Source organism: Sus scrofa, chromosome 6 (assembly GCF_054392235.1).
Source record: "Sus scrofa isolate SSC_HxYL_T2T_F1_AM1 chromosome 6, Sscrofa_HxYL_maternal_Yorkshire_Landrace_v2.0, whole genome shotgun sequence".
Taxonomy (NCBI): domain Eukaryota; kingdom Metazoa; phylum Chordata; class Mammalia; order Artiodactyla; family Suidae; genus Sus; species Sus scrofa.
In genome coordinates, this window is record NC_139388.1 from 51270375 (window position 1) to 51285386 (window position 15012).

Here is a 15012-nt window from a genome sequence, read left to right on the forward strand (position 1 = left end):
GCACATCTTCTGCCCTAACAGGTCTGTAGCCTCTCAGAGGCCGGGCCTTTTTATAATTCACATGAAGAAATTCTAAGGACTGGAGTTCCCATCGTGGCATAGCAGAAATCAATCTGACTAGCATCCATGAGGACGCAGGTTCCATCCCTGGCCTCGCTCAGTGGGTTAAGGATCTGGCGTTGCCATGAACTGTGGTGTAGGTCACAGATGTGGCTCGGATCCCAAGTTGCTGTGGCTGTGACATAGGCCAGCGGCTACAGCTTTGATTACACCCCTCGCCTGGGAACTTCCATATGCCTTGGGTGCAGCCCTAAAAAAGCTGAAAAAAAGAAGATAAAGAAATTCTAAGGACGAATGAGCCCAATGGGAAGTGGTGGGAGGGGTTGGGGAGCTGGGGATTTGCCTGGTTTCATGTCTTGGAAGCTCAGGGCCACGGGAGACTCTGCTGTGTTCTCCTCACCTGCAGTCAGTGATTACCTGGTCATCCTCTACACCATCCCAGAATTCATCCCTGACGGTAAGAGGGGAAGGCAGGGGGACCTGAAAAAGTGGGGGGGGGGGGCAGGAGGGGTCCAGGTGACCCCACCTCATTGCTGTGTCCACTCTGCCTCTGCCCCTGCCAGCTCGAGGCCTCGAGTTCCTGATGATCCTAGGGACAGAATCTTACACCAACGTCCCGATGGTTCCCAAAGGCATGTCCTACAACGAGTATAACAACCTGCTGTTCATCTGGGGCAACTTCCTCCTGCAGAGGTAGAGAGCCAGCAGATTTGGCCTCCCCAGCCCCACTAGGATGGTGTCCTTTTTGAAGTCACTAAGTTTTCAGAGGATGCCCAAGTCCGGAAATCGTCAGGACAGTGCTGGGGAAAACATGGGCTGGGGTGGGACAGAATGGGCGAAGCTAGTGTTTTAAAGCTGGGAGCCCTCTCTTAAATGAAACCTGGTAAAGGACCCAACCCATGTGAGCAATAGAAGGGCACCACCTGGGAAAATGGTAAGATGCTTTTCATCTGTCAAAAACCTAGGGGAGGAGTTCCCACTGTGGCGCAACAGGGTCAATGGCATCTTGGGAGCCCTGGGACGCGGGTTTGATCCCATCCTGGCATAGCCACAGGTGTGGCTTAGGTGGGCTTAGGTCTTGACTGCAGCTCAGATCTGATGCCTGGCTTGGGAACTCCATAGGCTGTCGGGCGGCCAAAAAAAAGAAGGAAAAAAACCCAAAAAACCTGGAGTTTCTGTCGTGGCGCAGTTGTTAACAAGTCCGACTAGGAACCATGAAGTTGTGGGTTCGGTCCCTGCCCTTGCTCAGTGGGTTAAGGATCCGGCGTTGCTGTGAGCTGTGGTGTAGGTTGCAGACGCGGCTTGGATCCTGAGTTGCTGTGGCTCTGGCATAGGCCAGTGGCTACAGCTCTGATTCGACCCCTAGCCTGGGAACCTCCATATGCCGCGAGAGCGGCCCAAAGAAATAGCAAAAAGACAAAAAAAAAAAAAAAAAAAACACCTAAGCACAGGAGTTCCCGTTGTGGCTCAGTGGTATTGAACCTGACTAGTATCTATGAGGATGTGAGTTCAATCCCTGGCCTCACTCAGTGGGTTAAGTATCCCACATTGCCCTGAGCTGTAGTGTAGGCTATAGAGGCAGCTCAGATCCTGCGTGGCTGTGGCTGTGGCCTGCAGCTGCAGCTCCGATTGGACCTCTAGACTGGGAACTTTCATATGCTGCTGCTGAGGGCCTAAAAAGCAAAAAAAAAAAACAAACAAAAAAAACCTAAACAAACAACCTAGGGCCCCTAAGTCAACTCTGTGGGCTGTTGGCAAACTTCCAGTTTGGTCAAATGCTCCTGTTTACAGATGGGCAGCCAGAGGATTGGGAGTGGGAGGCAGGGAGGTTGCAGAAGCTAGAGTCCAGGTTTCCTTTGCACATTTCTCACAAGGCTAATAGAGAACGAGTCATGTTGGGCCTAGTTGGGAAAGAAGATATCCCCCCGGGGCCTTGTCCGCTACCTCCCACCTCTGTCCCTGCAGCTATAACAAAGAAAACTACATCTACCTGGCGGACTTCCCCAAGGAGCTGTCTATCAAGTACCTGGTCAACTCATTCCATGGGGACATGGCTATCGTCACAGAGACCGAGGAGGTGGGCTGCCCTGTCCTTCTCCTCACTTCCTCTCTGCCCACCCCTAAGTCCCAGGGGTCTCTTTTTTTCCCCTGTCAGGTTAAAGGGACCTAGGGGAGGTAATGTCCTCAGGGGCCCTGGGGAAGGGCAATAGAAACTCCATTTACAGGGAGCTCCCACTGTGACTCAGCAGGTTAAGAACCTGACTAGTCTCTGTGAGGATGTGGGTTCAATCCCTGGCCTCACACATTGCTACAAGCTATGACGTGGGTCATAGATGCGACTGGGATCTGGCATTGCTGCACCTCCAAACTAACTCCTAGCCTGGGAACTTCCATATGCCGCAATTATTGCGGCCCTAAAAAGAAAAAAAAAGAAAGAAAAGCTCCATTTACAGCTGAGAAGCCTCAATCTCAAAAAGGCTGTGTCAAAGTTCCTATCATGGCTCAGGGATAACCACCCGACTAGTATCCATGAGAACGTGGGTTTGATCCCTGGCCCCGCTCAATGGCTTAGGGATCCACTGTTGCCGTGAGCTGTGGTGTACGTTGCTGATGAGGCTAGGATCCGGCATTGCTGTGGCTGTGGTATAGGCCTGCAGCTACAGCTCTGTTTCAACCCCCAGCCTGGGAACTTCCATATGTCACAGGTGCGGCCCTAAAAAGACAAAAAAAAAAAAAAAAAAACAACAACAACAACAAAAACAAGTGTCTTCCAAAGCTACTCAGCAAAGTGAAAGTCCTGTGCTTAGAGTCGTGATGTGATTTCCAGAGGGGACCCTCTTTCATTCCATCCTGCAGTTCAGTTCATAAATATTGAGCACTTACTGTATGCCTGACCCAGTGCTGGGGACATTGTGGTGGCCGAGTCAGCCCTGGGCCCTACCACTCATGGGGTTAGAATCCAGTTGGGAAGATAGACTCTTCTCCATTGTCAGTTCAAATGTCAGTTGACATTGTCAGTTCAAATGTCACTCAGAGTAGCCAGAGCTGCCATGGGCAAAACGGAACCAATGGAAGTTCAGACCCCATCTGGGAGGGGTGTCAGGGAGGGCTTCATAGAGGACACCACGTGGAGGGGGGCCATGCTGGAGACCGGAGGGGATCTTCCGGGCGAAGGAGGTCAAGTCCAGAGCCAAGTGTGTTGGAGGCAGGGTGAGAGGGTGGGCCTCAGTGCAGAGATGGGAAACTGAGGCCAAAGGGATGATGAGACCCTGTAGGGTGCAAAAAGTGAAAGGGGAAAAGGAGGTCATCCCTCAGGACCCCGGCCTTTAGCGGGTGTGTATATTAGGAATGGGTGCATTGCAAGTAATAGACACTCAGGCCAACTGAAACAGTGAAGAAATTTACTGCGGTGGGAGGCTGGGAGCAGAGCGATGGCTCACCTGGTCCCAGGTGGAGGCGAGCGCCTCAACCTCACCCCTCAGGGAAAGGGATGGCGAGGGAGGGGTCAGAGGGCCCGTGGTCCTCACACGGGCTGTCGCACCCCCAGATCTGGTACCTCCTGGAGGGCAGCTACCAGGTATACAAGCTGTTCCCGTCCAAGGGCTGGGAGCTGTACCTTAGCCTTCAGCTGATGCAGCAGTCCTCTCTCTACGCCCCCAATGAGACCATGATCACCCTCTTCTACGATGACAGCAAACTCTACCAGGTGCCAGGTGGGGGGCTGCGGGGGAGACTCAGGAGAGCTGCAGGATGGCGGATACCAGCTCCTGTGGCCCCTGCCTTCCCTCTGCAGCTAGTGTACCTTATCGACAAGCAGCAGGGCAGGCTCGTCAAGAGGCTTGTGCCTGTGGAGCAGCTCCTGATGTACCAGCAGCTTGGCAACCACTACCTCTTGGAGCAGCAAGGGTGAGAAGATATGGGATCACAGCAGCAGTCAGAGAGCCTTAGGCACTGCCCAGGTGAAATCCCCATTAAGGGGGAGACCAAGCCGTCCCCAACCACAACCTCAGGGCTCAAGGGAGGGTCTGACCGAGCCTGGGGGCAAAGGTGCATCAGGGAGGAAGAGGTTCATGAGCTTTGACCTGAGGGGGAGGAGGAATTGGCCAGATGGTGGCATGAAGAAGGGTGTTGGGGGGGCACATGTGCAAAGGCCTGGGGGAGGAAAGGAGATATTGGGTGATCAAGAACTGAGAGGGATTAGTTCCCATTGGGGCTCAACAGAGAAGAACCTGACTAGCATCCATGAGGATGCAGGTTTAATCCCTGGCCTCGCTCAGTGGGTTAAGGATCCGGCATTGCCATGAGCTGTGGTGTAGGTCACTGATGCAGCTCAGATCCAGCACTGCTGTGGCTGTGGTCTAGGCCAGCGGCTATAGCTTTGATTCAACCCCTAGCCTGGAACCTCCACATGCTGCAGGCGCGGCCCTAAAAAAACAAAGGAACTTGAACTTTATCTTGAGAGACCTGGGAACCAGGATGGGGCTAAGGGGAGAGGCTACTAGGTCAGGTTTTACTGGGTTCATTAATGATCCTTCTGCTCACCCGCAGAGGAGCCCAGGGAGGTGGCTGGGGGAGGGGAGAGGTGGAAAGACACTTAGCAGGTTGAGTACCATGGAGGGGTGGGGTGAGTCTAGGATGAAGTCCAGGGACCTAGGGCGTCCAGGAGAATATGTTCAGGGGCTGAGGCTGAGGAGGAAGGTCAGGGCCGGCTTGGCCCTGGGTAGTCGGCAGGCAGAGGTGGAAATAGGTCTGCGGAGGCTCCTGGTGCCAGGGCATGGAAGAGTCAGCTGCGGACCTTCACTCCCACCACTCAGGAGCCACCTGACGCTCTCCTTCGCCAACTTCTGCCCCTTCACCGTGATGCGCCTGCTGGACCTGCCCAACCCGCAGATCTACACGCGCCAGGAGCGTTACCGGGCGCAGCCGCCGCGCATCTTGGAGCCCTCAGGCTTCCACAACAATAACTCGCTCGCTGTCTATCAGGGCCTCGTCTACTACCTGCTCTGGCTGCACTCCATGTACGACAAGGTGGGCGACTGAAGCCGTCAGGGCAGGCCGGGCCGGGTCTTGTCTGAGGCGGGACTGCAGAGGCGGAGCGGGCAAGGCCCGCTGGCTGGGAGAACGGCCGCGGAGGGTGGAGCAGAGCAGAGCCGCCACCATGCGCCTGAGGCTAAGGGGGGCTGGGGAGGGGGTCGAGGACGGCTCAGCCGAGACGGCTTTTGGGGTGTGGCCGTCCAGCTGAAAGCCGGGCTTGGGGACGCGCCAGAGTATGTATCTTTCGCTTTGTATCGGGGTCTGAGGCTAGGAAGGGGTGCAGGGATGACGTCTGCCTGGGCACGCCCCCTGGCCCACCTCACGGGGTTGGCGGTTCCTGCAGCCCTACGCGGACCCGGTGCACGACCCCACCTGGCGCTGGTGGAAGAACAAGAAGCAGGACCAGGTGCGTGGAGGGAGCTGCCAGTGAGAGGGAGGGCCGAGCCCGGATCCTCCCTCGCTGTACCCCGCGCGGGCCTTGACTTTGTCCTGCAACCCGTCCCCCAGGATTACTACTTTTACCTGGCCAGCAACTGGCAGAGCGCAGGCAATGTGCACATTGACATGGCCAGCTACGAAAAGATCTACGACCTCAAGGCGGAGAACGAGCTGCCAGAGCGCATCTTCCTGGACAAGGGCACCATCTACAGTTTCTCTGTCTTCCTGACCGCCAGGGGGCACGCGTTCGACTTGGAGGACCAGAGCAGTCTGTGGGCGGGGCCGGGTGGAGCCTGGGGGCGGGGCTTCTATAGGGTCCGGCCGGAGGCCCTTAACCCCTACCTCTGCCAAGCAGGCGCTTCGTCTCAGCCGGGGAGCCAGGTGGGCCTGGCTGTGGTGCTGGCCGACCCCGCCTGCATCGAGGCGGTGGTGAAGCAAAAGGACCTTATTAATCGTAACTCGGTGCTTTTCTGGGTGAGACCAGGTGGAGAAGGGGTGCCGACATGGGGGCAGAACTACTGGGACAGTGGGCCTATTGGAAAACCACGGCTATTTGAAAGGTCCCTGGGTCCTCCTGCCCGCCTGAGGTCGCTTCATTTCTGCCCCCACCCTCAGGTTACGCTCAGTGATAAAAGGACTTGCTTTGACCAGGGCATTAGCGGACATCACCTCATGAAGACCTCCATGCTCATCAAGGTGAGGTCCGAGCCTGGAGGGGAGGACGCAGATGAGGGGAAGGACTGCGCCCGTGGATCCGCATCATCACCGGCTCCTATTCACAGGTGGTGGGCTCTTCTGGGCACTGCTTCCAGAACACGCACCAGGGGCCTCGCATGCAAGTATTGGACTTGGTGTACCGGGCCCTGTGCTGGGAGGGAAGGGGTTGGGTTGAGTCTCAGCAGGGCGAAGCCTAGGACACCTCCTGGGAATCCCATGAATGCTTTCCTAATTTCCTTCTCATTCATTTCCGGTCATTGGCCTGCCCAGCCACCCACTCACTCCTTTCATCCATTCATGTTTTCAAAAAGGGCTGCTCTGTATATAATCCACAAAAGCTTGTATGTTCCTTCGGATACTTTTCTGTAGGGGGAGATATGGCATCTGCAACACGGAGCTTTTTTTCCCAGTTGGCACAAAGGCAGCAGGTGGGCCAGCTTGGCCCTTCCTTCTCACCTTGCTTTTCATCTGCCTGCTCACGTGTGTTGGGTTTTTCACTTCCTTACACATGCAGTATCCCCTTTGCACAGAGGCAGACACTGAGCCTCAGAGAGGTGCAGATATCTGCTCAGAGTAATCCTGAAAGCTAATAAGGGAGGCAGCGTTCTCAACCTCTTCCCTCCCACTCTGCAGGAGACAGGCTCTGGTGCTTCTCCCTCTTGAATTGGCATGATCCAAAGCAGTTTCTAAAAGGGGCTTTTAACAGCCCCCAACTCCTAGGGTTTCAGGTGATATTCAGGGTCAAATGCAGGGAGGAGTGACTCACCTCAGCCCAATAACCGTTTCCTGCTATCCTTAGCAATATGCATGATTTTCTTCTTTCTCATAACCCTGATAACATCTCCAGTTTTGACCCAGTAGATCCCTGCTGGGACTCTGATCGGCAAAACACTGTTATAGCAAAAGGCTGGAGACAACTAAATGTTCATTAATAGGGAAAGGACTAAATAAATGGTGGTACATTCATGCAATGGAAAACTATGCAGCTGTAAAAAAAAAAAAAAGGCGGGGGGGGGAGGACCCAAGATCTCCACATACTGATGTGGAGTGGTCTCCAAAGTGTATTTTATTTTCAAGAGGAAAAAACAGGATGGAACAGCATATATATAATGTTAGCCTAAGAGAGGTTAACTGAGAACATATATTTGTGTTTGCTTTCATTTGCATGGAGAAACTCTGGGAAAACTGTCAAGAAAGTACTCCTAGTTGTTCCCTGCTCACAGAATAGGGAAGAGGCAGGACAGTTGGAGAATTGAAATGGAAATGAAATTTTCACTATATATATGCGTGTGTGTATCCCTGTATATGTCTATCTATAATAGCCACCTAAAGATTAAGTTTTTATTGTTTGTTTATTTATTTATTTATTTATTGCTTTTTTAGGGCGGCACTTGAGGCATACAGAGGGGCTAGGGGACTAATCAGAGCTATAGCTGCCAGCCTACACCACAGCTCACGGCAACACTGGATCCTTAACCCACTGAGTGAGACCAGGGATCAAACCCCCAACCTCATGGTTCCTAGTCAGATTCGTTTCCACTGTGCCACGACGGGAACTCCAGTTTATTTATTTATTTATGGCTGCACCCACAGCATATAGAAGTTCCCGGGCCACGGACTGAATCCGAGCCGAATCTGTGACCTATGCCACAGCTGTGGCAGTGCTGGATCCTTAATCTGCTGTGCAACAGTGGGAACTCCAAGATTAAGTTTATAAAAGAGCAATTTTTTTTTTTTTTTTAATGTACAAGGAAACAGTGATGCTGTAGGTGGGACATAGTCTGACTCTTTCTCCATGTCCTCAGGCTGGGACCTTTCAAGCTTTTTGTCCCTCTCTCCCCCTCCCCCATATCACCAGATCAAGAGATCTGTATATTTGGAAGGCTGGGAGAGACTCTCTGGCTTCTCATCCTGGAAAAAATGGAAACTGGAACTAATTGAATAAACTGTGGGTTCTCAATATGTAAACATGGTAGATGAAGGAAGGAAGAAATATGTTTAACATAAGTGCTCAAGGTTTGGGGCATCTCTCACCAGGCCAGCTCCAGACACTGGCCCACAGCGGGGAGCAGGGGCAGGGTCAAGGGGACAGACCACAAACAGATTTCACTCACTGCACCCTAAGCTTATTCATTCATTCAGCCAATATACACACACATATACACACACACACATATATGTATATGTATATATATCTTTTTTTTTTTTAGAGCCACACCTGCAGCATATGGAGGTTCCCAGCCTAGGAGTTGAATCAGAACCGCAACTGTGGGCCTACGCCACAACCGTATAGCAATGAGGGATCTGAGCTGTGTCTGTGACCTACACCATGGCCCTTGGCAATGCTGAATCCTTGACCCACTGAGTGAGGCCAGGGATCCAACCTTTATCTTCATGGATATTAGATTTGTTTCTGCTGAGCCACAACAGTGGGAACTCTGTCTCCATTTTCACAAGGCATTCTTCCTATGTGTCTGTGTCCCAGTTTCCCTCTTATAAGGACACTGGTCCTTGGATTAGGGCCCACCCTAATCTAATGTGGCTTCATCTTAGCTTGATTACATCTGTAAAGTCTTTTTTCTAAAGTAGGTCACATGGGCAGGTACCAGGGAATCAGGACTTCAGTATACCTTTTGGGGACACATTCAATTCAGAACAGACAATCAAATAATAAGCAAGACAAATAAAAGGTATCCTATGCTGGAGTTCCTGTTGTGCCTCAGCAGGTTAAGAACCTGACATAGTGTCCAGGAAGATTCGGGTTCGATCCCTGGCCTTAGTGGATTAAAGATCCAACAGTGCCACAAGGTGCAGTGTAGGGTGCAAATGTGGCTCAGATCCTGTGTTGCCATGGCTGTGGCTGTGCCAGGCAGCTGCAGCTCCAATTTGACCCCTAGCCTGGGATCTTCCATATGCTGCAGGTGTGTCCATTAAAAAAAAAAATTATCCTGTGAAGAGGCGATGAGGACTGGGAGAGAGAGAAAGAAAGAAAGACGCAGGCACGGGGCAGGGGGCTGGCTAGCATTTTCCATAGGATGGTTCGGGGAAGACCTGGCTGTGGAATAAACATTTGAGCAAAGATTTGAAGGAGGCGAGCATGTGGTTATGTGCCAGAAAGCAGGCCATCGAGAGGGGCAGATGCAGAGAAGCCTGGAGGCAAAGAGTGTTCCACATGTTAGACTAAAGGGAGAGTGAGGAGCAGGCGCGGCTGGATCAGGGCAAGCAAGGAGGACCTGGGAGAGAGATGAGATTGAAGAGGAGACTGGCAGGTCACTGAGGCCTCATGGGCCATGGTGAGTGAGGGGCAGCTTGGGAGCCATCTGAGCAGAGAATTGACTCAGATGTTCACAGGGTCTCTCTGGCTGAATGTGGGGGACAGCCTGGGAGGAGCAGGAAGACGAGGGAGGAAAAAAGTTAGGGGCAGCTGGAGTGAGGCAGGAGTTGGAGTTTGGGGACGAGCATGGCTCTGTGTTGAAGTCTAGAGACAACAGGATATCTGGATGGACTGTGGGGGAGAGAGAGAGAGAGGTTTCCAGGATGAGGCCAAGGCTTTTGAGCCTGAACATGGAGGGGTGAGGAGCCATAAACTGAGGGCGGTTGTGGGTAATCAATCCGAGAGGCCCATTAGGCCTCCCTGATTGAATGGCTGGTAGATGTACAGTCTTTGTCTCAGGCCAGTCCTGGAAGTGCTTCATCCCTGGCCACGACCCCTCTCCATAGCAGCCATCGAGCCCAGGCCACAGTTTCCAGACACCGTGTCCCTCTGACAATTGGGTGAAACCCTTGGGCCCTGCCCCCAAAATGGGCTAGGAGCCGTCATTCCCAAGTCAATGTCATGGGGGTTCCCTGACCCCCATCCTGGGCTCTATGTCCCTCATGTATCCTTCCCCTGGTCTCCTATTTGAGAATTCAGGCTCAGCCTCAGCTCTGTAAAGTCCAGCTAGGAGTTGGCTGCTCCCTGGGCATAGGTGTTAGAGGTTTTGTCTGTCTTGTTCTGAAGCCAGTCAGAAGCAAGCTATATCAGTTCAAATCCTAGCTTTGCTACTGACCAGCTGTGTGTCTTTGGATAATGAATAAGTGACCTTGCCACCTCTAAAAAAGAAGATTTTGGAGGCTCAGCAGGTTAAAAACCAGCGTTGTGGCTCAGTGGGTTAAAAAACCAATGTTGTCTCTCTGAGGATGCAGGTACCATCCCTGGCCTTGCTCAGTAGGTTAAGGATCTGGTGTTGCCACAGGCTGCAGCAAAAGTCACAGTCACAGGTGCGGCTGAGATCCAGTGTTGCCTTGACTGTAGTGTATGCCTGCAGCTGCAGCTCCAATTCGACCCCTAGCCAGGGAACTTTCATATGTCACAGGTTTGGCCCTAAAAAGAAAAGAAAGAAAAAAAAAAAGATATTTAGGAGTTCCCGTCGTGGCGCAGTGGTTAACGAGTCCGACTAGGAACCATGAGGTTGCAGGTTCGGTCCCTGCCCTTGCTCAATGGGTTAACGATCCGGCGTTGCCGTGAGCTGTGGTGTAGGTTGCAGACGCGGCTCGGATCCCGCGTTGCTGTGGCTCTGGTGTAGGCCGGTGGCTACAGCTCCGATTCAGCCCCTAGCCTGGGAACCTCCATATGCCGCGGGAGTGGCCCAAGAAATAGCAACAACAACAACAAAAAGACAAAAGACAAAAAAAAAAAAAAAAAAAAAGATATTTAATAGTCTATACCATGCAAGGTTGTTTTGAGAATTAAATGAATCTGAATATATTAAGTGCTTAGAACATCCCTCAGTGCCTTGAGTGCAGCAAGAGCTACCAAAGTGTTTGCAGTTGTTATTATTTTAATAATAATAATTGCCTTACCCTCTGGTGAGTGTAAGCTTGGCACATGGTGGTGATGGGGGGAGGGGTGTCCTCCCCACCCCAGCCCCCAGAACCAGGCTTTTCTCCTCCCACTCAGGGCAACCTGATGGTGCCATTGCTTATCGGCTGCCCCCCAGGCAAGCGCCTGGCCTTTGACATCACCTACACACTGGAGTACAACCGCCTGCAGAACAAACATTACTTCGACTGCGTGCACGTCGACCCTGAGATGCCATGTTTCCTCTTCCGCGACAGTGCGCGACCTCTGCCCCCACGGCTTTGCCCTCCTCTGGCCTTTCCTCCCTGCCCGCTCACCGCCCCACCCATCCCTTTCTCCCCCCCCTAATTTTTTTTGCTTTTTAGGGCCGCACCCAGGCATATGGAGGTTCCCAGACTAGGGGTCTAATCGGAGCTGTAGCTGCCAGTCTACACCACAGCCACAGCAACTCAGAATCCGAGCCGCATCTGTGACTTACACCACAGTTCACGGCAACGCAGGATCCTTAACCCACTGAGCGAGGCCAGGGGTCGAACTGCAACCTCATGGTTCCTGGTGGGATTCATTTCCGCTGCGCCTCCACGGGAACTCCCCGCTTCATCTTCTCACCTCTCCTTCCTCCCTCTCTTGGGCTTCCACTTCCCAAGCTAATGTCTCCTCCTCCCGGCCTCAACCCTTCCCATCCCACAGTCTTCTACCCGTTCTTCTTGATCCAAGATTTGGTGACGGGAGATTCGGGCAGTTTTCAGGGCAGGTAAAATCTTGGTCGAGCCAGCGGCTGATGGGAGTGGGATGGGGGCAGCTGGTGGGGGAGTGAGGTGGGTGGTAGAGGTGCTGCAGGACACCGGACGGCCCACGTGCACCTCTGCCCCGCACAGCTACGTGCTGAAGGTGGTGGGCGGTGGGCCCACCCTGGACACCATCAAGGACTACAGCGAGGAGGATATCTACCGCTTCAACAGCCCCCTGGACAAGTAAACCCCGTGGCACCTGGCCCGTAATTCACCTTTCTCCCCTTGGAGGGCCCTCCCAGCTTCCCAGCCACAGAGCTAACGCAGGCTGCAAGCCCCGCCCACTTTGGTATCTCAGGCCCCGCCCACAATCTCGGCCCCGCCCACCCAAGTCTTCCCTCCTCCCTCCTCTCGCTCACGCTGCCCCGCCCCCACTGAGGTTTCCCCTCGGTGCCCAGGACTGGCAGCCTCATCTGGACCACGAGGAACTCAACGACCACCGAGGACTCGGCCTTCAACATCATGTCCCACCACAGCTTAGGCATCGAGTAAGTGTCCGAGAGGACGGCAGCTCCCCTTCACCCCCACCTGCCCACAACCTGTCCGGCCTGTCCATCCCTTCCGGCTCTGGGAGCGCTCTTGATCCTCAAGCTCCCTTGACGATTTGTCTGTTCCTCAAATGAGGCTGACCTTCACACAAGTTGGACCCTCTGTGTGCAGGGCTGGTCCCTCTCACTCTCCAGGCCTTAGTTCAGATGCCACTTTATCCAGGGGGACTTTCCTGACTGTCCCAGATGGGACAGCTGGACCTCATGTCCTCAGGTACTTTCCCCCTTCCCCCCCAACCCCTCCGAGCTGTCACTGTCTCCTATGGGGTCTCCCCTGTATGTCCAGGTCCAGAATAGACCACACAGTATTCGTTAAATGAGACAGTGAACCAATTAATGCATTCATGGTAAGCATTAATTGACATCGTTTTCGTTTTTTGAAGTTTTATTGAAGAATAGTCGATTTACAACATTTATTGACATTTGAATGGAGGTATTAATGAATGAACTAAGACAGTGAAGGAGTAAGCGTAGACCTCAATCACTATTTTTGATTCAATGAGAGGAAGAAAATGATGCCATGAACAAATGAAGGAAATGAATGAATGAACAAAGTAGCCAGCTTGCACCTAGTCAGTATTTAACCTGCATTTACTGCATACCTGAATAAAGGAACGAATGAATGAAGATGTGACTTTGCACCCAGTAGCTGCTCCAGCTCCATTTGTGGGATGAAGGCAGCAAGGAGTAAATGAGGAGCTGCCACATCATAGGTATACAACCCATAATCCAGGCGAATGCCTAGCAGCAGAGGAACTGACAGCTGGAGAAGTAAAGGCAGGCGGAAATGAATGTGTAAACGAACAGTGGTCACTTAGCAGGGGTCCAGTCAGCCTCACTGGCTGAATGAGTGAAGGAGTTTATCAGGGAGGAAGGTGTGAGATTGCCCCTAGTTAGTGCTCACCCCGAGTTTGTGGGGTGGAGGGAAAGGTCAGGATTGGTATGAGCCAGGCATGATGTGTACCACCAGTGCCTGAACTTGGGCCCCCAGGTGGCTGTGTCTGGAGAACTCCCCATGCCATGACACCATTCCCCACAGCATCTTCGCCCCCGAATTCTTTTTCAAGGTGTTGGTGAGCAATAGGTGAGCCAGACTTGTGGCCCAGGCGGGATGAGGGGGCGGTGTCAGGGGGTGGGGGAGATGCCCGCCTCCTCCCCCAGTCCTGAACCCCATCCCCCACCAGAGGGGTGGACAAGAGCACATACTGCGACTATCAGCTCACCTTCCTGCTGCACATCCACGGGCTGCCCCTCAGTGCCAAGCGGGCCTTCTTAATCCTCATGGTGAGTGGCTGCCCTGGGGCTGCCCTGCTGGGTGGATGGGGCTCCCCCCCACCGAGTCTGCTCACCCCTGCCTGTCCCGTGGTGCCTGCAGGTGTCCACCAGCGTGTTTGTGGGCCTGGTGAGCCTCTACATCATCTTCTGCCTCCTGTTGCCCTTCATGGTGAAGACCTGCAACTTCTTTCGCTGGAAGATTAACAACATTATGGCCTCGGAATCCTCCTACATCTACAGCATCCCGTCCAACACCAGGGCCTTCAACAAAACGTCCTTAACCAAATCTGGGAGTAGCTCCAGAGGCAGCTCCAACATCCTCTCCAAGAGGGTGGCCGAGAGCAAGGCTGAAGTCGAGGAAACCACAGGGAAGTGGCAGACCTGAGCCTCCCACCCGACCCCGACGCCACCCACCCGCCCGCATCCCTCATTTCCTGGGCCCTATTGGACATGAAACCTGTCAGTCATCCCAGGCGGGTTTTCCTGTTTTACTTGAATTCTCACTTCTCATTTCAGCACCGGCTGTGGGTCCTTTGTAAGGACTCATATTCAGTTCATTTGTACCACCCAGCCACATAGGTTATTAAAATATCAAAATCCTTCTGTGCCAAGCTGGAGGAAATAGTAGCTTCTCTGTGTGCCTGCCAACTCAGCCCCTCCCCAGGGTACCCCTGACCTGTCTGCAGCCCAGTAGGGTGCTCCATGACCCAGGTCTGTTCCATTGCTATGGCCTGCAGTGTGTTCTGTTTGTTCAGTGCCCAGGTTTAACACCAGTTGTTAAATATTTGGGGGGGCTTTTGTTTTGTTTTCTGTCTTTTTAGGGCCACATCTGTGGCATACGTAAGTTCCCAGGTTAGGAGTCGAATCAGAGTTGCAGCTGCCAGCCTACACCCCAGCCACAGTGATGCCAGATCTGAGCCACGTCTGTGACCTACACCACGGGTCACACAGCAAAGCCAGATCCTTAAGCCACTGAGTGAGGCCAGGGATTGAACCCGAGTCCTCATGGATACTAGTCAGGTTTGTTACTGCTGGTCCACAATGGGAACTCCAGTTGTTAAATATTTTGAATGTCAGCGTTCCCATTGTGGCTCAGCAGAAATGAATCCGACTAGTAACCATGAGGTTGAGGGTTTGATCCCTGGCCTTGCTCAGTGGGTTAAGGATCTGGTGGTGCCGTGGGCTGTGGTGTAGGTCACAGATGAGGCTTGGATCCTGTGTTGCTGTGGCTAGTCTAGGAACTTCCATATGCCATGGTACGGGCCTAAAAATGAAAAAAAAATTTTTTTTGAATGTCAACACCTATCTA

The 15012-nt window shown here is 53.0% G+C and overlaps 2 protein-coding genes across 51 annotated transcripts in view; both read left to right on the plus strand.

Moving 5' to 3' along the window:
- Window positions 1-14314, plus strand: part of CATSPERG (cation channel sperm associated auxiliary subunit gamma) — a 30937-nt gene extending 16623 nt beyond the window's left edge. For 8 of the 50 annotated variants that reach the window (XM_084960499.1, XM_084960504.1, XM_084960507.1 and 5 more), the window contains 18 exons: window positions 467-517; window positions 624-753; window positions 2026-2137; window positions 3608-3766; window positions 3854-3966; window positions 4875-5088; window positions 5438-5500; window positions 5602-5800; window positions 5888-6006; window positions 6148-6228; window positions 6315-6371; window positions 11189-11345; window positions 11780-11843; window positions 11968-12063; window positions 12279-12368; window positions 13420-13512; window positions 13613-13712; window positions 13804-14314. In XM_084960499.1, coding sequence (XP_084816625.1) covers window positions 467-517; window positions 624-753; window positions 2026-2137; window positions 3608-3766; window positions 3854-3966; window positions 4875-5088; window positions 5438-5500; window positions 5602-5800; window positions 5888-6006; window positions 6148-6228; window positions 6315-6371; window positions 11189-11345; window positions 11780-11843; window positions 11968-12063; window positions 12279-12368; window positions 13420-13512; window positions 13613-13712; window positions 13804-14088 — 2183 coding nt within the window. In that variant the 3' untranslated portion in view covers window positions 14089-14314. Of the gene's footprint in view, window positions 1-423; window positions 518-623; window positions 754-2025; window positions 2138-3607; window positions 3767-3853; window positions 3967-4874; window positions 5089-5437; window positions 5501-5601; window positions 6372-11188; window positions 11584-11779; window positions 11844-11967; window positions 12170-12278; window positions 12373-13419; window positions 13513-13589; window positions 13713-13803 lie in introns of those variants that run through there. The other 42 variants (XM_084960494.1, XM_084960496.1, XM_084960524.1 and 39 more) reach the window with 34 other exon arrangements.
- NFKBIB (NFKB inhibitor beta) overlaps window positions 1-15012 on the plus strand; it is a 1076695-nt gene that overhangs the window by 633270 nt on the left and 428413 nt on the right. The gene's annotated exons all lie outside the window — the stretch shown is intronic.